We start from the raw sequence: 27,930 nt of genomic DNA, 5'->3' as shown, positions 1-27,930 counted from the left end.
TTTACCAAATTACCTTGAGAGGTGTTGAGAATGGCTATGAAGTAGTTGAGCTTTCGTGGCAAGACCGTGAATGAATGCCAGGACTCTGAAAATTCAACAAGCTTTGCTATTAGGAAACGACCTCTTAGCTCGAGCTTCGAAACGCACCTGAATACGAAGCGCTTTCGTATGTTTGAAGTCAGTCATAGGGATCTACTTCCATAATCTACTTGAGCAAGTTTACACGACCCAAGCCTTGCCTCCTTCGATCTTGCTATGAGAGGTATCCCCGGAATTGCGGCCGGGTTTCGAGCAATTGGACCTTGCGACGATTTTGAAGATCGACGCATGCCTGAGTTTGGTCTGTTGCCGTTCAAGGATCCGGTATGGAAATCCCTTTCCAATCTCTTCTCATGTTCGTGGTTCCTTAGGTCATAAGCGGTCCAGGAGGCCGCGCTTGCTTGCTTAGCGATTATCCTGTGTGGCTGTTTAGAGCTCCCCTTTGACGATCTCAAAGAGGAATATCGAGGCTCGGAAAGACTCTAGAAGTACTCGGGAAAACTGTCATAGTACAAGGAGCCGAGAGTGAACAGGGAGATAAAATTTTTTGCGCAAGACTACCTTGACAACCTAGGCAGCCAGCGGTGAGTAGCTTTTCCTTCTCGGCGCTTGGGGGAAGTGGAGTATTCAGTGCTGTTCCTTTGGGCCCTATCGCTGGCTACAGCTTGCAGATGCCGGCGACATAAACAGAGGGATCAGCCATAACGCTGAGTGGTTGCTCTGAGTCGTGGTGGGTCCGGAAAAGATACAAATGAATAATTTACCTTGTGCAAAGTTTGCCCACGTGGCGAGCTGGATGTTGTTTCGTGAATCAAGATTGGTAAAGGTATCTTGTCACCCATAGGCCTAAAGGTCTTGACAATATCCTTGGCCCGTATGGGTCGAACATCTAGACTTATCTTCGAACTTAACTTTTCTTTCATGGACCATTTCGGATGGGCGGAACAGGTCACAAAGCTCCTGTTTTGCAGTGCCGGTGCCAGGTCTGAAGAAGACTGTAGGCAGCGGCAGAGAATGCGAGTAGAAGCATCAGCTGCATGGCGCCAGATCCTCTTCTCCCTCGGGATGGGTCTTGGGGAGCAAGTGCTGACTCGCATGCCTCTCTTATTGTTTTTCCAGGCACGAGCCTGAAGTTCACCAGTTGGTTCTCAAACCTGCCGGTGGTTTGAGAAGCCGGTAGAACCAGGTGGAGGAACCTAATCGTTCACTATGATCCACAGTTTAGCCTGATAAACCAGGGTTTGCCCAAAGCAGAAGCCATGAGATCTCAGATCCCCATTCCCGGAATCTCTGCAACACTCAGCAAAATATCTCATGGTCTGGATGGAGAAGACTTCATGTCCAGCCTCATAGAAATCTCCCGATATTGACGAAGACAATTGATGATGAAATCGTCTCATGCTGACTTTGCAGGTGACGAAGATGATGCTCCTGAGATATGACAGCAAGGATAGTTGCTTCCACATAGCGTACTCAGCTTGCCTCAACGCCACGACGCCTTTATGAGCCATTTTATTCCAATAATGTCACTGAGGATGTCTCAAAAATGGGACGAACCTTTGGCTCGCTGGTGTGAAAGTTTGGAAGCTCGGTCTTGACAAGCATGGTCTCGCTTAGCGTCATTTGACTTGATATGTTTGCATTCTCAAGAATTCATCGTCGGAAGCAACGACAATGTCCAATCCATCAAAATCATCGCCCACTCGGTGATGAAGGCAATACGTGTCACGGAGGACGTGAACCACGGGTAGAGCAATAGCGCATACATTGAAAATGACGACCGGCATTCGCTTGCACGTACTGTACCATGATACACCCCCCTCCCTCTCTCTTTTGGAATGTAGAGGCCTTCTCGAGTTTCGATTGCAGATGTAATTAGCCTCCCAAACATTATTGGTGGCTGAAAATATCTAGACCCACGAATGGCGATACGCGTATCTTGTTCTTTTTCGACGTCCGACTGTGGAGGCATGATCAAGCCAGTACGTTTGCCTTCTGCCTGGGTTGTAATTAGTGATAGACTTGCATCCTTCCCTATCACCATCCTCCTCCTATGTAGCCCTGCGTGGGTGACTGCCCCGAATATCGCCATGGCGATACCCAGACCTGTGCCCCTGATGTGCATACAATCAGGAATCAGATTGACCGGTATGTAAAGGGACGACGAGCAGCAAATATTCCGATTCCAATGCTTGACCGTTGGCGATCATCGGTATGCATTCCCAGGCTAGCAATTGCTTTCGCCTTGGTTGGGCCTGCACTCATAGCTCGTAGTATCTTTCCCTTAGTCCCCTCCTAGAGTATGCAACATGCGTCTCGCTTGCAGGACCGAGTGCTCACCACTTGTAGTCCGTGGGGAAGATCATACCAAGATTACTCCATTATGTCGGGTCGTGGGGAAAAGACCAGCTTTTCGGCCACACCACTTTTGGGGAGTTTCCGTTTCCAGAGACACTTACACTTGGGCGATCTATTATTCAGAAGATGGCTCCTAGTGGACGAAGGTTTCAGGTACCTGACCATTGGCAAAATGATCGGCATTGATGATGGGGCATATGCATTTATGCACCACCAGATGGGGTGAATAGAAGGAAAGAGTTGAGAAGATACCATTGCCCTAAAATGACAATTGCTCGTTGCTGCTTTCGCCCGATAAGTGCCGTTGTAAGAGAAGCGAGCATCTAGGGGCTCTGAAGTGATGGACCACTGACGTCGAATGAGGAAGCGTGTCGATGCAGGACGCTCGTGCAGTGGTTGGTGTAAGTTCCAGGTTCGGTGTGGGACTCTGGTTCTCTATGGCTCCGAACGCCAAAAAGCAGTAAACCAGGTAAGCATTGCGCATCACTAATGGCTGCCCTTATCTGCTCTGTACAAGCCCCTTCCGAGGGGGGAGCGATTCTGCCCAACTATGGAACTTGGGAGAGGAGAGGTGTTTAATCGATTACCTGAAGGACGACGATGTCTGAAGTAAGCAGGGGGCCTATTATGGAAAGACCGTCAAAAGACGGTATCGTAAAGACGATACAGAATGACCTCGTATCGCGTCATTACGGAGTGTCTCTGTCCGAGCCCTGCTACTCAGCTTCGAAGCTAATGGCATCTGGTCTCGAAACTGGGAAGCCTCATGCCGTGGCCTGACAGGTTTTCTTTCTCCTGCGGCCTGCGGCTCAGGTTTAGAGTGCATGACTCGATTTGGAAAGCCGTCTGGATAACGAGAGATGTGTATTGCGTTCGGGAACCGAGTTTGGTTTCGTAAGGGAGATCAAACCAAAAGGTCACTCGCTTACGGAAGTATTGAGTCAGCTCGATCCTTTGGTTACAAGGGAGTGAGGGCTTCTCGTCTAAGCACGGAGAATCTCCCCCTTTTCCCCCCACTCAAATACCGGATCTTATCTGGGTACTGCACCAGCAGGCCCACAAGGCCAATTGTCAACAAATTGGCCGCAAACGGCGCACCCGCCCACCATGCTGCTTCCAAAGGACCAGCACGAACCGCCTCGAGTCAGCGTGCAACATATCCTCAACTCCGGTTGCCAATGCCACCTTTTGTGAATGTTTGCGAGAATCAAATAGATGTGCCATCGAGCTCCTGGAAAATTGGATTTCCTTTTTTGCCGTTTTTGCTTATGAATTTCGTCCGATCCGGCCAAGGACTGTTATACATCGCCCGCTTGACGTAAAATCTTGGCGGAACTCCTCGCTCAAAAATATCATTGGGGTGGACTTCCAGATGGGGTTTATGCAAACCCTTTGTCACTCAGCAATTCGACCAAAGCCCATGAACGGAAAGGGTCTCAAATCGCGAGGCAACCGTTGTTTCCGCCGGCACATGAGCTTCGCTTAGTGAGCGGCATTGAGGTAAGATCTTAGTCAGGAGTTCGAATTCCCGGAACTGGGCAATCGAGTCATGACTGGCCCGGTTATTCTGAACGAATTCTATGGTTGTTCTACGTACGGCTGGTCGATTGGATTAGGCGGTTTTTGATATGTCAACCTCGTTGAATTGACATCAATATCGGCTGAAACCAGCGATACGAGTCTGAATTAACCCCCGGCTCGATAATGATCTTTCGGCGTTTGCGTTCGCCGCGGTCTGTCGCCATATACGATCGTGGGCAGAAGTCGACGAAAAACTGTTCGGAGACGTGTTTCTCTCTCTCTTTTAAGCCCAATCGTTTGAAGGCCAAGGTTGAAAGCCTTGTAGCAAGACTGAAAAGAATTTTCGTGCTGTGGCGATGACAGCCCAACAAAATGTCATATATACCTGGCGTCGTGTGAGATAAAATGATTGCTTTCTCTGTCCATGATTGCGCCTTGTCTGGCCGAGATATTATGGGTGGAACCAGGGAATCTTCCTCCTTCCCTACATTGCAGGCCTTACTTCCTGTGGCTTTGTTCTGGTGTCGGGTGGGGTGCTGTTCTTGCTCTTTTATGTGATAGTTCAGCTCGGGAGAAACTGATAATATGATGCCTCGGTAAGTGATCATGGAGCGATTCTGCCGTGAAAGCCCAAAGACATGTTACAAGACAAAGTTTTCTTGTGACCTTGGAAAATATCGAGGGTTGAGTAATCTGGTGGTTGAAACATCCTGCGAGTATAAAGAGGTGGTGAAATCAAATTTCTTGCCTCACTTCTCTGCAGGAAGGGTTCGCTAGACAAATCATCACCCAAAACTAAACGATGGTGGAGCTAAATTGCCCAGATCATGTTCCTGTGAAACGGGTGAGCAATCTTCAATGGAACTGGGGCAAGTCGTAATCGGTTACCTTGAGGTAATCACTCCCTTTCTCCGAATACTCGGCCTGTGTAACAGTGGCTGCAGCTCTGTCGGCTTGATCGCTGGCACTCCACCACGACGCTGCTCCTTTCCACGCATCAAGAATTGGGTCGTGTGCTTTGCGGACGTTGACCGTGAAATCGGCTGGAACATTGGCAACAAGTTCCCGTTTAAGTCGATCTTCGAAAGTCGAGAACATTGTATTTCCCCCAGTCAGAAATACATCCTTCAGAAGTGCCTGTTGTTGGTCGACATCGGAAAATCGACCCATGACAATACCTTCGATGATCTCAACCAGCCCAGCTTGATCAACACCAGCGATTCCCGGCTGGAAAACCACTTCTGGAACCCTGATTCGTTCAACGTTCAAATGAATCTGATTCGCTTCCCGTTGACTCTCGGGATCTGCGGGTCGTGCTCCTCGGAGAAACGCATGCAAGATACTTTTAGTCCAGTCATTCTGCGCTTCGATCGTGTCTTTCTCGGAGAAATTTGGATCGAATTGGAGAAGTTCGCTTTCTACGGCCTTCAAGGCGGCCAATGGGTCTTCCTCTGGCTCTTCGTCGTCGCTGGCTGGGTCAGTAGCCACGGTACGATAGACTCCCCAGTCGTCGTCGTTTGCGCCGAAATCATCATCATATTCTCCCCCGCCTCTGCGCTTGCGCTTGGGTCCGTCTGAAGCAAGATTTGCTAAGGTCTTCATTCGCATTTGGGAAGCGATGCCTTTGCGGTTACCGGAATCCGCCTTTTGCCGGGCTTGCTCCTTGATCTTGGCCAGGAGGGAGTCTCGCTGCTCCCGACGACCTGCAAGCCATTCATCAAATCGATTCTCCCGCATTTCCAGATCCTTTCGCTCCTCTTCTGCCGCTCGTGCTCTCTCGCGCTCTTTCTCAGCCTTGGCTCTGATCCTGGCTTCAACTCCCGACTTCATGAGTCTTTGATGCCGTTTTTCCTTGATTCCGTCCTCATCTAATTGATCATCCGGGACGTCAAGAAGTGGAAATTTGTTCAGCTGTTCTTCCAGCTTTTCCTCCTCTTCCGGAGCGCCCAATTCTTTGTTCCTCGACTTCCGAATCGATCTATCAAGGTCTCTGATGATCCGCTCTAACGCAGCTTCGTCCTTGAGCTCTTCGTCGTCTAAAATTCGTCGCTGTTCCTTTTTCGTGGTAGCGTTCACGTATGAATTGTGCAAGTTTTGGTAATACTCCAATTCCTGCTCCTTTCTGATCAGCTTCTCCAGACGCATCTTTGCAGCCTGTTCTTGAAGCCGACGGCCAGACTCCTTTTTTCGTTCTGCTATCCTGGCAAGCTCTTCGGCGGATTTCTCAACCACGACTTGTTCGGTGAACGGGTATTGTATGATGATGTCACGCTCCTCTTCGAGACCGGACCAGTCGAGATAGGTGGAAATTTCAGCGGCATAATCTCTGGAAAGATAGCAGTATTGTTTAATGTAGGTTTCCATCTGCTCTGTTGTCATCTTCCCCGGAAAGGTCGGGTATTTCAAGCGCAGGAGCTTCAACAAAAATTCCTGGGCTTGAGACCCTCCCCAATTCAGTCTCGCACATGATTGCATCTGAGGCTTTCGATCCAAAACGGGAATGATATGAGTTGATGTGTGAGATGAAGAAACAATCAGTCCAGATTGACCCTTGTTTTGTCGATAGGAGAATAGACAGTCGATGCCGTACGTCACGCTCGGAGCATTGTAGCATTCGAATAACATCTCGTTCATCATTCTCCGGCTGTGGCCTAAATTCGCCACGGGCTCTGTCACTACCAAAGGCCTTCCCACACTTCCTTCATTGTCGACTCCAAGCTTGAGAAAAATGTAGTCATAAATGCCTTCCATAATATCCCAGTTGGTCGGAATGCTAGTATGTTGCTCAAATGCAGTTCTGATCTGGCCACGTGTTGTAGCATCGGCGTAGGCATCGTACCCCACGAATGCGCAGTACTTATTGTATTTGCGGTCTTTGAACTTTGCCACAATCGGAGGAACGAGGAAGCGAGGGTTCTTGTCAAAGGAGAAACCTGCCTTGACGGTGCTGGCTCCTATCGTGATCATTTGTTAGTTTCGTCTCTTCATTTGTAGTGGTGGAGAGTCGATTACCATTGTCGATAACTATAGCACTTTCAGTGGGGGTCGCGGCGCTTTGTCGATATCCCTCCGGCTGCGGAGGCTGCCATCCCTTGAACGGGAAGTCTGGAGCCGGATATATTTGTGGCTTTGATTCTTGTTGCCCATCTAAGGGGGGGGTAGGAAGTCGACGCTCGGTCACGACGCGCGACGTGGAGATGATCGTCATGATGCTATGCTCATCCTAGAACGTCTGCAAAGACCGGGGCCGTGGAAGAGTTGTAACGTCTCAAGCACAATCAGGCAAATCTCAAAGATACTGGTCCTACGCTGTCGTGTTGACGGGAAGATTCACCAAAAAGAATGAAGAAAGAATTTTGCGGAGAGGCGCAGTGTGGAGAAGCCACCGCCAAAAATGGGTTGACGAGACGGCTCAACTGATGTGAAACCTGCTACATATACTACCTGGAGATTCATCACAATATGTGCTCACTACTCAGTCTCATGCTTTCAATGACTGAATAGATGTATGTACAAGGAAATCAGAGGCGTCGTTCCTGTTTTTCGGGGGATTCTGCGAGACGTAGGAAGACAAGATGTCTGAAATTTGTCAATGATCCTCAAATACGGAACAAGTCCACAGCGGCCAAATCTTCTTTGCGAGCCAATTCATCCCTCGGGCTTGTTACCTGGGCTTTCTTTGTCCTCTTCCACGAAGAGATATTGCGAAGACCCCGAGGGTCACCGTCTCCTTGGAATGTCCAGCACCCATCAGCGCATGAATACCATGCTTGCAGGTTCCTTGGTCGATATTTTAGGAGGCCTTGTAGCTTGACCCGTCGATTCATGTAGACTTATTCAAATCAAATCATGAGCTCCATCGCCACCATGGGATTTATCTTGTTGCACGCTCGACGCCTTTTCTCATTAGGGATCTTGAAGATTCTCTGTTGCTATATTCTTGTTAAATGTGTTCAACTTCGTTGAATCGCGGGATCTCCTTACCCTCAAGATGAAAGAGCACGTTGGACTGGTAATTCTTGAACATTTGCGCAACCAGTTCAACATTCATGTTCTGGATGTTAACCTCCTGCAAAGCATCTTCAGCATTTTGTCTTCGTGGCAACAGCTCCCTGACCATACTTGCAAGTTCTTGTTCATCATCATTACAGCCTCGTTCAATTTTTCCTGTCGACACTAATCAACAAGCGTTTGGGAATCATGATATGGCAGAGCATACAATGTTGGTGATGATCCGCGAGAGCAAAAGACTCTGCTGTTGCTCATGAGGGCTCTCCTAGCACTCCAATGAGCATTCCATTTTTTTAAATACGATACCAAATACTCACCATGATGTCGCCAATCTCCTAGTCGATGACATGGACAGACGGAGGTTCTGGCTGCGAACGCGCTGGGAGGGCACGAACGCGGTCGCTGCTGCGCTAATGCAACAGTTTATCATGCCGCTTTAAGACCCGCACCCTGGGCCACGTCAACTGAGTTGCCGCCGGTTTTGGTTTATGCAAGAATTTTTATCAAGGGCCAAGGGGTAGTGCTCATGATGGGTTCTCAGGATCCGATGCAAGCGGGATCCGGTACTTATCGCTAGAGTCTCATGGTCAGGATGCATTGCCCCTATTCTGAAATTCAATGGAACAGCTTTGATGGTAGGTACAGTTGAGGCGATGGCCTACATAGCTTACTTGCGCTCAATGTTCGAAGATGAGTTACCAGAAGCTCTAGCTAGAACTGTTCGCCTGACCTTTTACTGTATTTGCAGAGCAAAGATGTCTGAGAAGGCTGATGCCCCTGCTGAGTCATCAAGAGTGCAACGCACCTGCGGCCTCGGAAGGTGTCTTGGGTGGTTTTGGATTTCCGCCGGATAAAGAAATTTTTTGCTGTCGTCCATCAGTATTTGCAAGTTGTGATTCATAGAACCGGAGAGAGTTCCGATATTCATGGTTGCAGAGGCGCTCTGCAGATTACTCGACTGAGCACCGAGCTTGGAGAAACACGGGGACCGTCGGCTTATTGTCGTCACGGTTTGACTCCCCGCCTTGTGACGGGCACCAATTAATTCTCTGCTCCCGTCCGTCTGTTTCGATTTTGACCCAGGACGATAGAAAGAAAGTTACCATTTTGTTTGGGTATGTCTTCTGCAGAGTCTCTAGCATGCAAGAAGCTCCTTATTTTTGGAGCGACGGGCTTGATTGGGAGCCGCATTACACGAGAAATCGTCCGGAATAAGTCCAAGTTCGACCGAGTTGCTATCTTCACTTCACCAGCGACTGTGGAGACAAAGGCCAATGTGATTGAAGGCCTGAAGGAAGAAGGCGTCGATGTTATAGTAGGAGACGTCACCAGTGCGACTGATGTGGTTCAAGCCTATCAAGGTGAAGCATATGGTGCAATATCCACAGAGACAACTAATGTGTTGAGACAGGTATTGACACAGTTGTCTCGTGTGTTGGCAGAAATGCAATCGAACGTCAGATTGAGCTTATTCGCCTTGCGAATGAAAGCCCAACTGTTCACAGATTCTTCCCATCAGAATATGGTACCGATATTGAGTATGGGCCAGCATCCGCCAACGAGAAGCCTCACCAGAAAAAGCTGAAAGTACGAGCTGCAATCCGCTCCTGTGACCATTTGGATCATACTTTCGTAGTTACTGGTCCCTACGCCGATGGCGATCCAGGACTGTATTTCAGCGCGAATTCAATCGCTAAGCCATCGGGAAGTTTCGATGCAAAGAACAAAGAAGCGGTTTTACTGGGAGACGGAAACCTGAAGATCAGCTTCACAACGATGCACGAGTGAGTAAGCTCTGATCCACCGAAGGAATATTTGAAATTTAACGGCGGTAGTGTTGGCAAGCTGGTTGTTCTTGCAGCTCTTCATCCCGGGGCCAGCCGGAACAAGGCTTTGCGAGTCAACTCTTTTACAGCCACCGATTCGGAAATCCTCCGTGAATTTGAAAAGCAAACTGGTGGAGAACCGTGGAAAGTATCCTACACTAGTGTCGACACTTTGAAACAACTTGAGCAAGAGGGATGGGAAACTGGAAAACCCTTTGCTACTGTGCTGACACTGAGAAGAATTTGGGCGGAAGGGGGCACGTTATACGATAAACGGGACAATTACCTCATCGAAGCAGAAAATGTCATGGACACTCTGGCTGATGCTGTTGCGGAAGCTATCAAGGTTCAGACGGGTTGAGACAGGAATCTCTTCCCAAATGATTCTCCATGGTGGAACAGTCGGAGAGGAACGATATGAGGGTTGCCAAAATCGCCGTTCGGATATTTTCTTCGCCTATCCTTTGTCTGTATTCCGGTGGCAGCAAGCTCCAAGCCCCGGACTAGATTATGTTGGCTAGCCTGGGTCTCTTCAGAGTTCGATTGTATTTCCACATCAAGGATGGATGGGAGCCTCCCGATATGGAAGTTCCAAATGTCACGTTTCCACGCGTCAATGATGTCGAAGCGACAGATAGAGGTCATAATGATTCAGATTCAACGAGGCATCGTTTCGTGGGTGGGTTGTCGGGAAGGTGCGGTTCTGTTGGCCATCATGGCGTGCCAGGTGTGAGGCCAGGAGGAAAGGAAGGATATCAGAACGACTAGATATATATAGTATGTTAGCATTTAATATTTTCAGGGCCTGTGTGAGAGAGAGCAATTAGTTGGACAAAAGACTTGATTGGGTGGAGTGAAAGAGTAGATCTGACCTTAGAATTTTCACGTCCGACGCTGTCGGGATCGAAGAGTTTGATTCGTGTTCGCTTAGGCACGCTGCATACCTGTTCCTTACATCGCTATCCTCGACGGTCTCCAGACACCAGCCGAGCTCTTCGAGTGCAGGTTTCAAGGTGCGAATAACGCCTTCCTCCTTCCAAAACCCCATTGCGGAAAGTCTGCTCATAAAAATGCCGCCCTCTACGCCGCAGCCCGCGGATGATTCCCATCAGCAACTCCTCGACCAGATGGATATCTACTACACTCCCAAGCCCTTTCGCAATCCCAACTGGAAACCTGGTACTCGAAGAAATAAAAACACCAAGCAGATTGTCTCTGAATCACAACGCAAAGAAGCCTCCGTCCTGGCAACGCAGAATAACTCTGGTGCATCGACCCCCCTCCCTGCCACTGGAGCCACTTCGGACGGTGCCGCGACGCCTGCATATTCCACTGCGCCCTCGAAACCATTGAATATGGCGCAAGCGACTCAAAGTTTAAGCACACTGGTTCTGGAACGAAATCTTCAGAGGGCTGTAAATGGACTCGCCGCTGGGTTAGGAGGTCCTGCAGTCACATACACAAATATCGAAAGCGCTCCAAGTCTCCACCCTGCGAATCATAAACATTACTGCGATGTGACGGGTTTGCCAGCAAAGTACACGGATCCGAAGACTAAGTTGAGATACTATGACAAGGAAATCTTTGCGGTGGTAAGGAGCTTGCCACAGGGAGTGCCAGATCAATATCTGGCTGCCAGAGGAGCAAACGTGGTTTTAAGATGAAATTGCCAATTATTGCACGGCCACATCCTACACAAATCGCTTCAAGAGAGGAACAAACAAGCTCATCAGATTCAGACCGTCCAAAATGTCAGCCCATCCAAGTCAAGCTCATCTCACCCGCCGTATTATCTTTCGATATACAGTTCAAAGAGGTGCTCCGGCTTAATTGTGGACTGTAAAAGAGTTTTTCTTCGCCGGGTTGACACGATACCGAATCCTCATTGCGAAGCAGAATCAGTTACAGCAATATCAAAATGCTGTGGTCAAGGCGGATTTGCGCATTGTGCAGAATTGATAGCTTCACTCCACGCTGGCCTGGACATCCGCAGAGCAAGACGTGGAAGATAGTCGAATTCGCATTCAAGGTTGCAACGGAGCAAGACAAGGCGAACAGTTTTAGCAGACAGATATGACCATACAGATGATCTGTAGAAGTCAGAGTTCACTCATATCGGGCTGGCCATACAAAAACCAGCCGGAGGATGATGTTTGTAGCGGAGATAGACAATATCAGACAAAGTTATGAGTATTTGGAAGGTGTTGCGAATTAGTGGATGGGTAGGTTTCCTGGAAAACAAATATGAGCAATAATATTCTCCGACTTCGTTACCTCCACTCCGATGTTGGAGTTCACGATTTATCTTAAAGAGCCACTTTTCTTTCGTTCTTTTTAAATCACATCTGGCGGTAGACTGGTCCCAGCCAATACCGCAACCCTGGATATGTTTCAGGTAAGGTCTAGCTCTCAAGAAAACATGGGACATTCTGTCTGATCGCAACTGCAGCGCCTCAAAGGCGCCATAGACAGCCGGATTGCCGAAGAACAGGCACGACAACGTCAGGCTGCCCTCAGTGCCCAAGCCGCAAGAACTCCGCCGCGACGACGTGCCCAGGGCCAGAACGGAGGCCTTCCCAGACGCCCTTCACGGCAGAGAGAGCAGACCAATGCTTCCACGGAGAACAGCCCGCATCCTTCTGAGTTCGAACCTGAGTTTGCGATTGGAGAAGATGAAAGTGCAACACCAAGCAGGGCGGGTACGCCGAAGCCTGAAATAAAGGCCACAGGGAATGAAGCAGAAAGGGAGAAGAATACGCCAGCTGCTGGTGACGATGCGCAGGAAACGGGGAGTTTGGCCGAAGCCACCACCGACAGGAAGATGTTAAATGCGAATGGCAGCTCGGCTGGCTCCTTGCGACCTGAAGAACTCTCGACCGAGGTTCGCCTTAAACTGCGCAAGCTCGATCGAATGGAAAAGAAATATGCAGAGTTGTTAAAGGCATACACTACGGCTCACGCAAGAATCCAAAGCATCGAATCCTTTGAGTCTTCTTTGCGAGAGAATACCCCTTTAACGAGCATCAACGACCCAGGAGCCTTGGTGGAATACTTGAACCAAATGAATCTAAAAAGTGACATGGTGGTGGACGAGTTGAAGAGAGTGGCGTCGAACAGGGACGAGTACAAGAAGAAGTTCCTGGCCTCGGAGGAAGAAACCAAGAAGCTGCGCGAAGAAGTGAATGATCTAAAGACGAAATCAGTATCAATCGCTCAAGAAAGCAAATCCGAGAAATCAGTTCCGATCGGAAGCCCGACCACTGCTGTCCCAAGTGAAACCCCTTCAGCCAAGGAGCCTGCTGAATCAGAAGCAACAAAGTCTCCCACCTCTACTTCTTCTCGAATCGCAAGCTTTTCATTGTTTTCTCCTCGTTCGAAAGCTCTATCGCCTCCTCCAAAGGAGACATCCGAGGATCTCTTCTCCTTTGACTCGGAACACACCAAAATGGAAACTGAGTTGAACGAGCGCCAGATTGAGGTCGAGGATTTGAAGAAGCAAGTTACCAGCCTAAAGGGTGATCTCCATGTGGCCCGTGAATCGACCGAAAGCATGGTTGAGAGTCTGGAAACTGCCACTCGCGAGCTACAAACTCTCCGTGAAGCAAAGGACAAATTTGATGAGACCAAGACTGATTTACAAAGCCAGATAATCGCCTTGGAGGCCAAAGCTGCTTCAGCATCTGAGCGCACGGGTGAACTTCAAAGCGAAATTGAGATGCTTCAGAAGCAAAAGAGTGACACATCTGAACGTCTACGGAATTTGGAAAGCCAGATACGCGAACTCGGGACCAATAATACCAAGCTGAGAGAAGAGATCGAATCCACGAACAAGGACACAAATCTGCTCAACGAAAAGCTTTTGCAGAAAGACTCCATCGTCAAAGACCTTGAGGATACGTTGGCCATGTATAAATCTGCGGAACGGCAAGAAACTGCACAAAAGAGAGAGGATCAGTCCAGCGAGAAGAGACTAGCCACAATGCAGAACATCATGGACGCATTACGCAGTCAATTAGACAATGCTGAAACGACCGTTACCGAGTTGAAAGCAGAGATCCAAAGCAGTCAGGAAGAGTCTTTGAACCGACCGTCTACGAAGGTCTTTGGCTTCCTTGATGAGAGTCAAAGGGCAAATGCTGATACCTTGGATTCACGCGAAGATGTTGTTAAGTTCCTCACCGAGCACTTCGGTCTTCAAAAACCTCCGACCAACAAGGCGGTCACAGAACCTGTGGTACCCTCCCCTGCTCCCTCGGAGGCGACAACCAATGCCTCCAAGAAGAAAAATAAGAAAAAGAAGAAAGGAAAAGGCCAAAATACTACCAGAGATGACGCCGAAGGTGACGCACCAACTACCGTGTCGGATAATTTGGCTGAAGTGGACGATACTGAACCTATGAATGACAAACTATCAGCATTAGATGTCTCCAAACTTGAACAGAAGATTACCGATCTGAAAGCAGAGCTGCAGACCAAGGCGGACACCATAGAACGACTTTCAAAGCAATTGAAGGACCAAGAAGCTTTGCAAGAAGAAATCGAAACACTTCGTGATGACCTCTTACATCAAGGTGAAGAGCATGTCGAAGCTCGTGATGCCCTGAAAGATGCTCAGGCACAGAAGAGCACGCTTCAAGAAGCAGTCGACAAACTTGAGAAGGAACTCATGGAGGCTCGTAAAGCAACCGCCAGCAACGCCGACACGGAGAAAGCTCATCAGGATATGGTTGAACAGTACGCTGAACTCAAAGGCCGGCATTCCACATTGGAGAAAGAACTCGCCGCCTCGGAACAACTTGCCACAGCTCGATTCAAAGATATCACTGATTTGAAGGAGTTACTTGCCAAGGCACAACCTGAGTTAAGGAGCCTGAGAAATGAAGTTGCGGAGCTGAAATCTGCCAAGGAAGACCTCAAGAATAAGACTGGCGAACTGAACAGACTGGAAGCACGATATGAAGACATTAAGGCCGAGCTTAAGGGGCTCAGCAAAAGACTTGGTGATAAGGACAGTGAGATTAAAGAGCTTCAACAAAAGATTGAGCAAGAAACAAACACGAGGACCCGGATGGAAAAAGAACTGGACCAAGCTCAGGCTGATCTTCGCATTTCAGAATCTCGACGTCAAGAAGCGGCCGCCTCGTCTGAACAATTGACCAAGGACCTTTCCAAAGCGAAAGACGAATCTGCGACCTTGAAGGCGAAACTGCGTGATTTAGAGGAACAAATATTCACGCATACCCGGCAAGTGACCGAACTAAAGGAAGAAATATCTCTCAAAACAGCGCTACATTCATCTTCCCAATCTCTGGTCCAATCCTTGCGGGATCAAACGCATGAATTGAATATCCAGGCTCGCGAAGCTGTCACTCGAGCCGACAGCCTTGAAGAAGAACTCGTCGAAGCACAGCGGATGCTTTCAGAACGCACACGAGAGGGGCAAACAATGCGCATGCTCTTGGACCAATCAGAGAGCGGAACCGAAGCCAGACTCCGCGAAATGAAAGAGCGGCTGGATGCGGCGATTGAGGAGCGTGACCGCGTCGAGGACGAAGCAAATGTTAGTAACAGACGCATGATGCGCGAGGTCGAAGAGGCGAGAAGCAAGGCTCGAGATGCACACCGAGCACTCAGGATCGTGGAAGACGAGAAAGAGGACCTGGAGAATCGCCAGCGAGACTGGAAAAAGAGACGAGATGATCTCGAGCAAGCAGCCGCACGAGCGACCAAGGAAGTCGAAGAGCTCAGGTCTGCAATGAACGGACTCAGGGAAGCTCTCGACGAAAGTGAGAGACAAGTTCGCGAGCTTGATGCGCAGAAGGCAGATCTACGAAGAGCGGGCGACGAGGCCAGAGAACGGGTCGAAAAACTCGCCAAGGCAAATAAAAATCTCACCGGAGAATTGAAGGCAGCTCAATCCAGCGTGAAGAATGTGAAGATTCCGAATCGACCTGGCCCGGGGTTGGAGTCCGGCGTCCCCAGTTCGAGATCATCCATTGACTCGGCCAGCGCGAGGTCCCCAGCGCCGAAAGAGAGAGTGCTCTCGACGACCACGAGCCGAAGTGAGACGCCAACAACCATTGCGGGCTTAAGTCAGAGCACCGTTGATTATGTCTATTTGAAAAATGTGTTACTACAGTTTTTGGAACAGAAGGATAAAGGGCATCAGCGGCAGTTGATTCCTGTGTTGGGCATGTTGTTGCATTTTGATCAGTGAGTCTCGTAATTGTCTACTTTGTGCCTTTCACTTGCGTTAGGCAGTATAACTGACTGTTGAAAACAGGAGAGACGAGCAGAAATGGAATGCTGCAATTTCCGCACGATAGTCTGTTTATGCGTATGTCTTATCTCTATGGAGCTGATTCTTAGAAGTGACCATGCTCGACACCACCACTGGATGGGACATAGAAACGCACGAACTATTGGCAATTATGAGCTGGACCTGCGCTCTCACGGTCTTCCGATCACTTTTTGGATCCAGCCGCTTTACATATTGTGTACTGGTGGTCGTTCGCCCACTTCGGTTAATGGATCAATCATTGAGGCCAAAGGAGATTTGGTTCAAGATTGGATCCTTTCGTCGCATGAGCATTATTATGCTTCTGGCATGGCCCATGAATCGCGGTGATTTGTAGATTACGTGCAAGGTAATAATCGAATGAAATGAAGAAAATAAAACGTCTGCCTCCCTTCCTGGATTGTCAACCATTGACAAGGCCGATGCTTCATAGCGCCCCGTGCATTTCCTGCTCAGCTCTCGATTGTGTTCGTAAATGAGTGTGCTTCTCGTAATGTGGTGCAAACAATATCTGGAAGATCGCATCACACCATTCATATTGTCATGCCAACAAATCCATACCAATCCATCCACCTCTCCATCTATCTATTCGTCCATCCATTCTGGAGCGAAGTCCTCACTTACCTTGAAAGCTCAAACTCCGTAATACTCAAACCGCTTATCGTTCAATAGACATTGGCGACGTCCCTTGTTCTCACCTTCAAAATGGAATCGATCGCAAGGATTCGCACGGACCCAGGTGCGATTGTACAGATCATCTCGACGGTTACTGGTACTCTCGTGCTGTGATATTGCTGATGACACCAAATAGACGGAGGCGAAGCAGGGGGCGTGCTTAGTGGTGGAGTTTGCGAAGGACGTAGGCGATCCGTGATCACTCGGTCAGGCTGATTGTCGAAGATGAACACTTCACCGTCGCCGAGATCTGTGAGTGATTGCGTGGGAGAAGGATAGGCGATTATGAGAGGAGCTCTCCATGGATCTTGGAACTCTCGGGTGCTGGTCGTGGCGTACGTTGGCGGGATTACCATGTCAAGTTTCTAGAGTCACTAGACCTTATGGGTTCTGGACTAGGCGCTTGGTGGTGGTTGAAGTAGGCCGGTCAATGCAAATTGAGCCAATGTGTCTCGAGAGCGCCTCTTCATCAGCGTCGTTGAATAAAACTGCTGTGAATTTCGCATCGCTGATGACGAAAAGGGACTATAGACGCTGGATTCGTTTCACCCCAACCCCAACCCCCAGGCCACCAAAAAGTAGTGGCCCGGAATATCAAGTGGGCGTAGAGCCCGATCAAGCGGTGCAAGTAAGCGAACAAAAAAAATAGCAAGGTAGATAGATCAAGTCGGATGGACGACGGGAAAAGTGAAGGAATCAGTTTGAACATCTTCGTCGCAAAGATCCACCATCGGATACTGAAAGAGGAACTTCGGATTCCGCAAAGTGCAGGTGCCTAGAATGGTTTCGTCCGTGGCATCCTTGCAGTACTGGAATCTTAATTTTCCAGCCTCGTGTGACTAGCCATCTGGCGGTGTAATTGTCGACGTCGGCATTGAGGGCCCAAACTTACCGAAGAAGAATCGCTCGTCCATGTGGCCTGACAAGAATGATGAGTCTTGAAAAGCGCTAGTTCGATAAGCTGCTGTACGACCTGGGACGACGAAAACACCCCGTCAACGGCGTTTGTGGCTCGAAATTATGTTGCTCAGGTCAGAGCACCGATCACGTTGAAGAACGATTGAAACCCATATCCTGTACTCAGTCGACGAATTCGCTCGTTTGTGTATATACTACCGACTCTGAAGTCCTCGAAAGGCGCGATGGCTGTTCTGGAGAAATCAATAGAAGGCCAGAAGACATGGTAGCGGACAAGAAAAGTGACAGCGGTCTAACCATGAGGCTAGGCACAGGCAATTTGTTGACGCTTTGGCCCTTGCAGCCAAAACTTTGATTCGAGTATAAGGAAAAGCAGCTTGGTGCGTCTTGATGATCTGTTTTCGTCAGATTTTGCCGGTGCTTTCCTACTGATAATCAGAACTTCCAAGGGAGCCATTCTTGAGAACCGAGGAGAGACACTCGTGAAAGTCCTCATTGTCCGGCTCAACGGCGGGAATGATGAATGTGCAATCTTCTTCAATGACGGGCCTCACACGAGGGATGGGAACGGTTTTGTAGAGCCAAAAGATATGACGCGAACGATGAATTGTAGACAGTGGAAGATGAACAGGAAGATGAATAGGTAGGTGAAGCTCAGGTGTAGACGCAATTGGACTGGAATCGGATGGAAGATGCCTGCGAGAGTTTCTCAGTCCGCCTGGCTGGCTCTCACGAAGAGATTTTCTCCATCACGGAAGGATACAGTAACTTGCCCGACAAATTTTCTGTAACGCTGTGTGATAGTGTCTCTTCGTAGGCTTGGGCTTACCGAGCATGATCGAGAACGTCGATTAGGGCTCACCCGAGCAGATCGAGTAGTTTGATACTTTGCCAGATCTCTTCCGCGTTCTGTGGTTGATTGAGATCAATATAATCATGATGGAACGTAGATAGTGTGATGATCGGACAAAGAAGATCAGTGAGATGTTCAGAATAGCAGTATGGAAGTCGTAAACAATGAAGGTGATAATGAAATGTGGGAAACCTTCCGTCGATACGTTTGGAGCATAAAGAAGCAAACAAAGCATGAACGCCTAAGATAACTGCCTCTCCGGTTCGAGATTCTTCAAAAGATTGATAGCAACGGGAATCGTATCAGGAAGCAGTGGCTCATTGAGCATGGGGTTATCTCGCACAGCCAAGTTTTTTTATGCCGATTGAGGATCAAAGGTCCATCGGTGTCCTGCTCGTTTCTGTCGGTTTAAATAAGTTTCCTTGTTAGATAGGACATGCGTGCCCAGACGTACCTTAACCAAGGGCCAAAAAGATTTTGCAGAATATAAAACTTTGGCACCACATGGCTTGTTCAACATAGATGAAAGCCAGATAGTGGAATAGGTCAAGACAAATCTTGATGAGCCAGAGCAAAGACATGGCAAAGATAGGAGAAGTTGCGGAGTAAATGTCAAAGATTTTGAGATACGATGAGATTAGGTTCTTTTTTTTTTTTTTTCTTTTGGCGGATTCCAGGGATACAGTCCGTAAACCGATTTAGGCGTCAATGCCGATATAGGCGAAATATGTGCATCTTTCAAAGGATCAAAGGAGAAGTGGCCGCCCCAATACCAAAAAAGATCCCAAATTTCTTCTCTTGACGTTATACGCAATCCAGTATATGCTGACAACAAGTGTTCCAAATGGGTTTCCTCTTCGACGCCACGCTATGCATGCAATTTCTGTGTTGCACAAAGTCGCCCGCTTCATTTAGTCATTATTCAAATGTCATCTTGATCCCCCCCCGGCTTTGATCAAAGTCGTCATCGTCATCTGCCCATGCATTACGTTCCAGATCCAAGTCTGGCATTGGCGTTGCAGCACTATTACCCGATGTTGCTGTTTGTCCGTTCCAGCTCGGAATAGAAGGATCCGTGGCATGTGGTTTAAGATCCGGTCGTAGATTTGGGGACCCCTTGTTGCTCTCTGGCCAGTGAGGCTGTGAAGGCGTTAGACTGAGAGGCGGTAAAGTAGTGACTAGTTCTCTCGGTTCTGAGTAGGCATAGGGTGATCGTCGATTGGGGTCTGGAGATTGTTGTGGTGATCGTTGTGGACTTACTCGTGGAGATCGATGGGGGCTCGAAATGGATGAAGGCCTCAGAGACGATGTTCTGGCAGGTCGTACAGGCGGAAGTTGGACAAGACCAACGCCTACGTCAATTTCATCTGGCCGGGGCGGAAGATTCATCCTTGCAATCTCATCTGGCTTAATGTCATGCGGAAGACGAATATACTCGACGTGCTTTTCTCCATCTTTGACCGACGTGATCTGCATGGGCGGCAACGTGCTGTTCAATTCTCTGACTTCAATCATTTCACCTTCCAGTTCTTTTCGGATGGCATCAATGTCGAACAGGACATTACCATCTTGGCTAGGTGCTAGTTCTTGACTTGAACTGTCGCTCCGTTTATGACTGCTGTCATTCATGCTGTACGTCTCCCAGCCTCTTTTCTCCGCCAGCTTCCCGCTTTTGAACAGCCCAAATCGTTTCTTTTCGGGCCTTTCTTCGGCCTTCTTGCGGGCCTCATCGATTTCTTGAATCAGCTCGCGTTGCCGTTTTGCATGATTGTCGGGGTCAGGATCTTCGATTTCAGTGAACTCATCGCTTTCCACTTCCCAACCAACCTGGCGCAATAATTGAGGCATAGCTGCCCGGTAAGCCATGTGGCCGGACACCAAATTGCTAACGTCGATGTTTTCCACTCCCGGAATGCCTTCCACAGGAGCAAGTCCTGCAACACGCATGATGCCCCCCGATGTTGCTCGAAACAAATATCCCAGAATCCAGTCATTAGAAGCATAGCCATTTAAGAATCTGCCAGAAACAACAGAACGAGCTCGTAGATATTCGTCCTTTTTCGCGACGACCGGTGAACCAAACAAATACACATTCTGCACCAAGCCATACGCTCCACGGTTGGATAATTCTTTCAAGCAGGAAAATATCACTCTGGACCCGAGGGAGAATCCCAGTAGAGTGATTGGTCTTTGTCCTAGATGTCTGTCCATCAGCGAGTCCGCCAAGATGAGCCCGGCGGCATTGGCTCTGTCCAATGAAACACTCCAAGGGTTATCAATAAGGTAAGCCAGCTTCGACAGGACAATCGGCAATTGGAGCGACGCCATGAGTGCAACCAAGATAGTGCTTCCGAGCACTTGCTGAACCGTTTGAGTTAATGCTTCCGTAGCGAGAATGTTGATGGTGTCACCCATTGATTGAAGCATTTCCGGTTCCCAAAGCAGAGAGTAAATATCGCCCATGATTGGATCGACGGTACTGTAGGGTAAACGAACATCGTCGATTTTGCCTGCCATCCAGCCAGAGACAGTCAATATAAGGTTGAACCGTTTGTTGTTATGCAGAGGGCGATACTCGAAAGTTTTTACGTGTCCGGTCCGTCGTTCTGACGCTCGAACCGCAATAATACCACCGGCAGCTGTGGAGGCAGAGGTGATCAGTGCTGTTCCTCCAACTCCTCCCAGAAAGCCTGCGGTACCAGTGATACCGATCGTTGTGAACCCCGTGGCAAGGCCTGCTCCAATGAACGGTGCAAGAAGACCGGCAGAGAGACCGATGACAAGACCGCCACCAACGGTCGCCAGTCCCATAACCATGTACTTTCGCTTCAGACCTAGTTTCCGTCTTTTCTCCATGTTTTCAGACTCATCCCAATTTTCTTTGGCTTCTGCTTCTTGCATTTCCAGTTGATCAATGACCTTTTTCTCAAATCGGCAAATCTGGATCCAGCTAATATTCATGGTCGAGCCTACCCTTTCAAGAAGTCTCCTAGACCGAGCATCGTACTCACCGTCGGAGATCAATACCAGGAACAAATCACAGAGGACAGTCCAGCGCAAATCAAGTTCGATCTGCTTCGTGTGGGGCATATCTTCCGGCCCGTGCACCTCAGGAACTTCTTCTCCATCTTTGCCCTCCTTCAGATCCGGTCTGTCGCCCTTAAGAGAAGGGTTGGAAACAGTTGAGTCCCTGTTCCGAGAGATATCTGGCCTTGATGGCTCTGGAACAACGTCATGAGCCAACGGATTCTTGACTTTAGCATTTAGCATTAAGGGAGTGACCAAATCGGACGGCTGCACTCCATGTTCTGCAAGCTGTTCGATCATGATCTGTTCAGCAGGGTTAATGTCCATGTGCGTATACAAACGAACCATCATTTTCTGTCCCCACATGTCCATGCTCTCCAAGGCCTTGGTGATTTCCCTCTTCGTAGCTTTTGTCCTCTCCAGGTCGCTGAGAGCCTGAAGCATCTTATGAATCGTCAGGCGAACCACACCAACGTAGGCTATTCGCTGGCCCTCGGTCAAAAGATCCTTTGTGGCTTGCAATTGGGTAAGAGCATCTCTTTGTTCATCGTCTCCTGGGAACTCTCCATCCAATGTCTGGGATTTCTGGCTATTTTGGAACAAATAGTTGGTATCCTCGTCCATGCTGGTGGCAGACTGAGCGTCCTCATCGAGCTGTACCCTGGTATATCCTTTCCCGGCGCCTCCTATTCCGGAATAAGCATTCGTTTCCTCTTCGGTTTCTCGGTTGCCCTTTGCCACCAGTCGGCCATTGTCATCATAGATGTCAAACTCGTCCAGAGCTGGCATGGCTTGCCACTCCTCTTCTTCCTCTTCGTCGTCGGAGGGATGGTCTTGCGTTACTTGTTTTTGATGCGACCATTCGGACACAGCGGGAGCATGTGCCCGAGTCACACGCTTGCTTATGGCTGAAACTGGAGAAAGCTGAGAATTTCTGGGAGATGTGCCTTTTTCGGTTGCAGAATCTTGCCCCGACTCTGAAGCCACAGGCACTTTAATCTTGGGGATATTTAGGGCCACATCGGGCCTTGTACTCCCTTCATTCTTCAGTGATTTATCCTCCGCTTCCTGGGATTCTCCATGTTCGGCTTCTTTGCTTGCTGTGGACAGTCCAGTCTCTGGATTTTGGCTCTTGCTCTGATCCTCCTGTTCCGCAGTGTGTCCGTTGAGCTTGGTCTCTTCGCAGACATTATCTTTGTCATCTTTCTCGGCTATGGTGTTCGTATCTGTAGGAGCTTCGGCATCGTGGAAAGTATCGCTCTCATCTCCGCTGTCATCAGGTTCGGGAGGTCGAGATACGCTCGCCGGTCTTCTGGGTAGTCCAAAGTCGTCCAATTCGGGTTCGCTAGAGGATGAAGAAGACTGTGGTTTATACCCTGGTGGCTGTTCGCTTTTGGGATCCTCAGCGGCATTTTCTTGCTGAGATTCTTTTCCGCCGGTCATAATGCCACATATATGGGGTGGTCAGCTTGAGACATGTGCCTCAAAACCACACCGGGAATGAAGCACTGGGACAATGTATTGGCTGTTGTTCCGGTTTGAAGACAAAGAACAGATAAAACATAGACGGTGCTAGGCCCCCAAGCTAGGTCAATGAAGCTAGGGGCGCATTGACTCCAGATGCTTTGTTTGTGTCAGCCGTACACTGGCATTGAGGCAGATCAAATTGCGCTCATTAAGCGGAACCTGAATGGGAATTCTTGACGCGGCCGCTTTAAGAAGGGCTCGGAAAAACTTACTTGATCTAGCGAAGTGATCTTCATCACGTGAAATATTACAATGATCACGTGAAAGGCCGAAAAGGAGTTCCAGACTTATCGTAGCCATGAAGACATTCCTAGCCGCTTTGTTTCGTTCGATTTATTATGATCGTACCCAACTCTATATCCAGAGCCACCACCCACTCTATTAAAGTCTCAAGTCGCGAGATGCCGAGCATCATCAATTCTGGTCTCTTTACGGAGAACTCAGCTAGCCATCGCTACCGTCACACTCGCAGCATCAACTCAGCTGCAACTTGCTAGCCCTATGAAACTTGGCCTTCAATGCTTCGAATGATGTGGCTGAGGTAGATGCTAGCCGTTATTGTTTTGCCATTCTCATGTGAGCAGGCTGCGGTAAGTCTCGAACACAATTGAACTACAGACGGAAGTTTCGGTCGTTACAAGTCCTGCGGGAACAACTTTTAACCTTTCCTGCAAGGCTCACTGAAGAACTGCGCTTTCGCAAGTTTGCTTTGATTGATGGCCTGTGGACGAAAGCGGAGGTCCATGGAAGACCTCAATCTCAACGCTGGGTCTTTTCGCTTTGGATGAAGGATAATCCACGAGAATCATCTCAATTCAATAATTTCATGTCCAGCTATCGAGCTGGACTACCGAACTGGGTCGACGTATTTCCCTCAGAAGAGTTGTACGCCGGAGTCAAATGCTCTCCCGACGGTGTGTTAATTGTCGACGTTGGCGGGGAGTTGTGCCCAGACCCTGTGGTCTTTCAAAAGAAATTTCCAGACCACTCTGAGAAGCTCGTCCTGCAAGATCTTCCGGAGGGAATCGATCGCGTTCCGGCCAACCATATATAGCGGCACTGAAGTTACCAAGTATAATTTCTTCGAGCCCCTGCCAATGAAAGATAAGTTGAGTCAGTCCAACGTATATCCTTCTGGGGCCCATGATATATTTCTTCACGAATATTCTACACGATTGGTCCGACAAGGAGGCTGCCGTGATTTTGAAGAATATTGCCGGCGTTATGAAGAAAGGCTATTTTAAGGTAATAGTCGTGGAAAGAGTTATGCCAGAGACGGGAGTCCCTCTTCCAATAGCAAGGCTTCGATATTATCATGATGTGGGCTCTAGCATCTCTAGAACGCAATGAAACCAAATAGATCGCATTGATGTTCGAAGCTGGCCAATATCTGGGCCAATGAAATAGGAGATGTAATCATCGAAGCTGTTTTGAAATGATGGAGTTTGGTGACTTGTTCCGCCTCAGACACTGGACTAGATACTCTACAAAGAATATGTGGCGGAATTGGGGAACGGAATACACAATTGAACGGGACAATGATCCTCGGCACCAGCGGACGAGCTATGCTCGTGGATTCAATAGAAATAGTTTTATAGTCTCCCCAGTGGACTAAGCAGATTGCGATTGAGAGTGGCGTGATGCTGATAAAAAGAGCCAGCCATCTTGTCGAGCGGAGAAAATTCAAAGCTGTACCCGTACTGTACAATTTTTTGTCCATCACATGAAGAAATTCTTTTTGCGAGCGCCAAATCTGGGCGCCGCCGACCACCTGAAACCCAAGTCGAGTGGCTGAGACAAAAAGACGCCGTCCATGAATCATTCATTTTCGGTTTGTGAATCGTTCCAGAGCTGAATAGTCCCCTCGGTCCATCTGCTCCCAAACGGCCTCAATCCTTGCTCGACGTTCTAGGCTCGTTTCTCGATTCCTTCTGCTCTTCTTGCTTCGTTCGCCTGATAGGCACTTGTTCACTTCTCGCTTGATGTCGTTGCAACCACCCATGGCCTTGTAGAGGAATCCACGAGCGTGGCACTCGTCGAGCGCGGTCATGATTTCTTCGCACCCTGCACATAGTCAGCTTTGAGTCGTAGACTTTGAATTCGACACTTTAATCCGCATGCATCGTTGACAAGAGCAATAATGCAGAGGTTTTCAAGGTGAAAGCGCAATTAAGCTTGACCATCAAACAAGTCTCCGGGGGACTTGCCACATACCAACATTGTCTTTGGTGTGCAAATGGGAATGCATTTTGGTGGAGACTCGCCTCCAGTATTGATCATGCGGTTCGAGCCACGGCCACATGTATGTACTTGCGATCAGCCGGGTTCAAATTGGTGTTTGACAAGTTGGACTGAGGAGACAAACAGCTCGGATCAAATTCCGCATTGAATTGTCGATGCCAAGGCATAGCCTTGCCTAGGAAACGCAGCCTTGCACTCGACCAGTGTAGCCCCTCACCGCCCAAAAGTTCGCGGATTCTGCCGCCTTTTTCTCTCGCCCAAAAAGTGAAACTGCAAGACTGGATAGATCCAGTGGTCCTACAATTCCCAACTCCCAGTTCAAAAATGTCGATGACTCTGGCGACCACATGGGTGAGGCGAGGTGTCGCCGCACAATTCCCCACGAAATATCAAGTCGACGAAGCAGAACTTAACCGCATCTCAAAATTAGCCCGGTTGCAACTAGAGGATGCCCAGGCGGATCTAGACAACGCTCAAAATCCCAAGGGTGGCGATGAGTCGGAAGATGCAGACTCGGACACTGGCATGCCCGCAATGGAAACTACCCAATCCAACAGGGACACCGTAGAAGAGACAGATGACCTGAAAGAATATAATCTCGACAACTACGACGACGAACCTGTCGACGAACAAGGCGAGAAATTTGCCATGTTTGGCAATGTCAATTCTTTGGCATATCATGCGCCGCATGAAAAAGATCCATACCTCGTATTACCCGAAGGGGAGCAAGAATCAGAGGACGAAAGAGAAGAACTACAGATACTGCCCTCAGACAATCTTATCCTGGCGGCCAAGGTTGAGGATGAGGTCGCGCACCTGGAGGTATTTGTCTATGAAGATGAGGCTGACAACCTCTACGTCCATCATGACATAATGTTGCCTGCAGTTCCGCTGTGTGTTGAATGGATCAATGTTCCCGTCGGGAAAGACGCGGGGAGTCGGTCCGAAGGGAATTTCGTTGCGGTAGGAACCATGAGCCCCGAGATCGAAATCTGGGACCTCGATGTCGTGGATAGCATGTACCCTAACGCGATACTGGGGCAAGAACCAGAGCCATCGGCTGAAGAACAGGAGCAGAACGAAGAAAGCTCTACAAGCAAGAAGAAGTCGAAAAAGAAGAAAAAGAAGCCCAAGGCCAATGATGAATATCATGTCGACGCAGTTCTTGCTTTGGCTGCCAATCGGCATCATCGAAATTTGCTGGCTTCGGCATCTGCCGACAAGACTGTTAAACTTTGGGACCTAAATACTGGAAAATGTGCAAAATCATACACAATGCACTCTGGAAAAGTGTGTGCGTTGGATTGGCATCCCACACAGTCAACTGTATTACTCAGTGGAGGCTATGATCGGACCGTTATCGCTACGGATATGCGAGCCCCAGACGCGATAGCACCAAAATGGGTGGTCGAAGCTGATGTGGAGAAAGTGAGATGGGATAGCCATGATCCCAATTTTTTCTGGGTCACAACGGAAGCTGGCACGGTGCATTATTTTGACGCTCGCATTGTTCCCACTTCTCATGACAAGCCAAGCAAATCTATATGGACGTTACAAGCTCACGATGGTGCTGTGAGCGCATTTGATATCAGTCCTTCTGTGCCTGGTCTCCTGGCAACCGGGTCGGATGACAAAAAGGTCAAGCTCTGGGACGTGGAGGACAACAAGCCTCGTATGGTTGTTTCGAGAAATCTCGAAGTGGGGCGGATATTTTCAGTCCAGTTTGCACCAGACCCAGAGGTGGCCTTTAGACTCTCAGTTGCGGGAAGCCGCGGACAAATGCAGGTGTGGGATATCAGTACCAATCCTAGCATAAGGAAAGTGTTTGCCGGAAGAGTCAAGCTGCCTGAGTCAGATGGCAAGGAAAGACTAGTTGGCGTCAACGAAAGCAGTGATGAGGAGAGTGATGAAGAAGACCAAGATGAAGGCAGCATAGAGACAGGTGAAGGAGGTCAAAATGGTTGGGAGTCAATGGATGAAGACTGATCAGCAATATATCTGTATGATTGTATGACCGATACCCTGGAAAAGGTCGTGATGAATGAAAACATCCACATATTGAATATATTGTCCGATAACGGTTACGTCTCCTGCCCCTGTGTTAATTAGACCTCCGATCGGGATGGGCTATTACCCCTGAGAGACTTTCAGCCTTGTATATCGAATGACCATCCCGACCGACTTTCTTCCTTCAATTTTAGCCTGAAACAGTGGATAGCACAGGATATGCAGATGCAGATGTTCAAGACAGCAAATAATCGAACACCGACCCATTCTTGATGGCCACATGCCCAAAAGACATTCTCTGTGCAACCTTGAACCTCGGTCGATTACTTTTGTGGAAAGAATAGCTCAAAAGCAACTTGCGATCCCCTTCTGATAATTATTACACTTCCGTTGTCGCTGTTGCTTCATTTGCTGTCAAGCAATGGAGCATGATACTGCTGCTCTTGTTCTCGTTAATCCCGCTTCCTAGAGGCCAAGAATGTCTTCGAAGTCTCTTTGAGTCTCCCAGCCACTATTTCTGCTTGAACCCTGACAATACTCGACGAACGAGGCATCCCTCTAGCGGCCGATTCTCGGAGTCTCTTATTGGCCGGTTGTATTGATGCATTCTGCAGCGGGACAGACAACCA

General features: G+C 48.8%; 7 protein-coding genes across 7 annotated transcripts; 4 read left to right on the top strand and 3 right to left on the bottom strand.

Annotated features, from left to right (window-relative positions):
• Window positions 1-4,773: 4,773 nt before the first annotated feature.
• On the bottom strand, window positions 4,774-7,126 carry Z518_05178 (uncharacterized protein; the record flags this gene model as incomplete). Its single annotated transcript, XM_013415993.1, has 2 exons — window positions 4,774-6,872; window positions 6,931-7,126. The coding sequence occupies 2 exons, from the start codon at window positions 7,124-7,126 to the stop codon at window positions 4,774-4,776; spliced, it is 2,295 nt and encodes a 764-aa protein (XP_013271447.1).
• Window positions 7,127-9,046: 1,920 nt separating this feature from the next.
• Z518_05177 (uncharacterized protein) lies at window positions 9,047-10,116 on the top strand (the record flags this gene model as incomplete). Its single annotated transcript, XM_013415992.1, has 3 exons — window positions 9,047-9,290; window positions 9,341-9,713; window positions 9,765-10,116. The coding sequence occupies 3 exons, from the start codon at window positions 9,047-9,049 to the stop codon at window positions 10,114-10,116; spliced, it is 969 nt and encodes a 322-aa protein (XP_013271446.1).
• A 709-nt stretch (window positions 10,117-10,825) lies between these two features.
• Z518_05176 (uncharacterized protein) lies at window positions 10,826-11,419 on the top strand (the record flags this gene model as incomplete). The annotated part of the gene is made up of 1 exon (XM_013415991.1): window positions 10,826-11,419. One exon carries the CDS (start codon window positions 10,826-10,828, stop codon window positions 11,417-11,419), a length of 594 nt encoding a protein of 197 aa, XP_013271445.1.
• Window positions 11,420-12,141: 722 nt separating this feature from the next.
• Z518_05175 (uncharacterized protein) lies at window positions 12,142-15,972 on the top strand (the record flags this gene model as incomplete). Its single annotated transcript, XM_013415990.1, has 2 exons — window positions 12,142-12,150; window positions 12,205-15,972. 2 exons carry the CDS (start codon window positions 12,142-12,144, stop codon window positions 15,970-15,972), a joined length of 3,777 nt encoding a protein of 1,258 aa, XP_013271444.1.
• A 3,445-nt stretch (window positions 15,973-19,417) lies between these two features.
• Window positions 19,418-22,969, bottom strand: Z518_05174 (uncharacterized protein; the record flags this gene model as incomplete). The annotated part of the gene is made up of 1 exon (XM_013415989.1): window positions 19,418-22,969. The coding sequence occupies one exon, from the start codon at window positions 22,967-22,969 to the stop codon at window positions 19,418-19,420; it is 3,552 nt and encodes a 1,183-aa protein (XP_013271443.1).
• A 1,906-nt stretch (window positions 22,970-24,875) lies between these two features.
• On the bottom strand, window positions 24,876-25,301 carry Z518_05173 (uncharacterized protein; the record flags this gene model as incomplete). The annotated part of the gene is made up of 2 exons (XM_013415988.1): window positions 24,876-25,117; window positions 25,268-25,301. 2 exons carry the CDS (start codon window positions 25,299-25,301, stop codon window positions 24,876-24,878), a joined length of 276 nt encoding a protein of 91 aa, XP_013271442.1.
• A 317-nt stretch (window positions 25,302-25,618) lies between these two features.
• Window positions 25,619-27,280, top strand: Z518_05172 (uncharacterized protein; the record flags this gene model as incomplete). Its single annotated transcript, XM_013415987.1, has 1 exon — window positions 25,619-27,280. One exon carries the CDS (start codon window positions 25,619-25,621, stop codon window positions 27,278-27,280), a length of 1,662 nt encoding a protein of 553 aa, XP_013271441.1.
• Between the last annotated feature and the right edge of the window lie 650 nt (window positions 27,281-27,930).

Source organism: Rhinocladiella mackenziei (genome assembly GCF_000835555.1).
Source record: "Rhinocladiella mackenziei CBS 650.93 unplaced genomic scaffold supercont1.4, whole genome shotgun sequence".
Classification (NCBI taxonomy): domain Eukaryota; kingdom Fungi; phylum Ascomycota; class Eurotiomycetes; order Chaetothyriales; family Herpotrichiellaceae; genus Rhinocladiella; species Rhinocladiella mackenziei.
The sequence above is the reverse complement of the archived record's forward strand: the minus strand, read 5'-3'. Positions and strand labels throughout refer to the sequence as shown.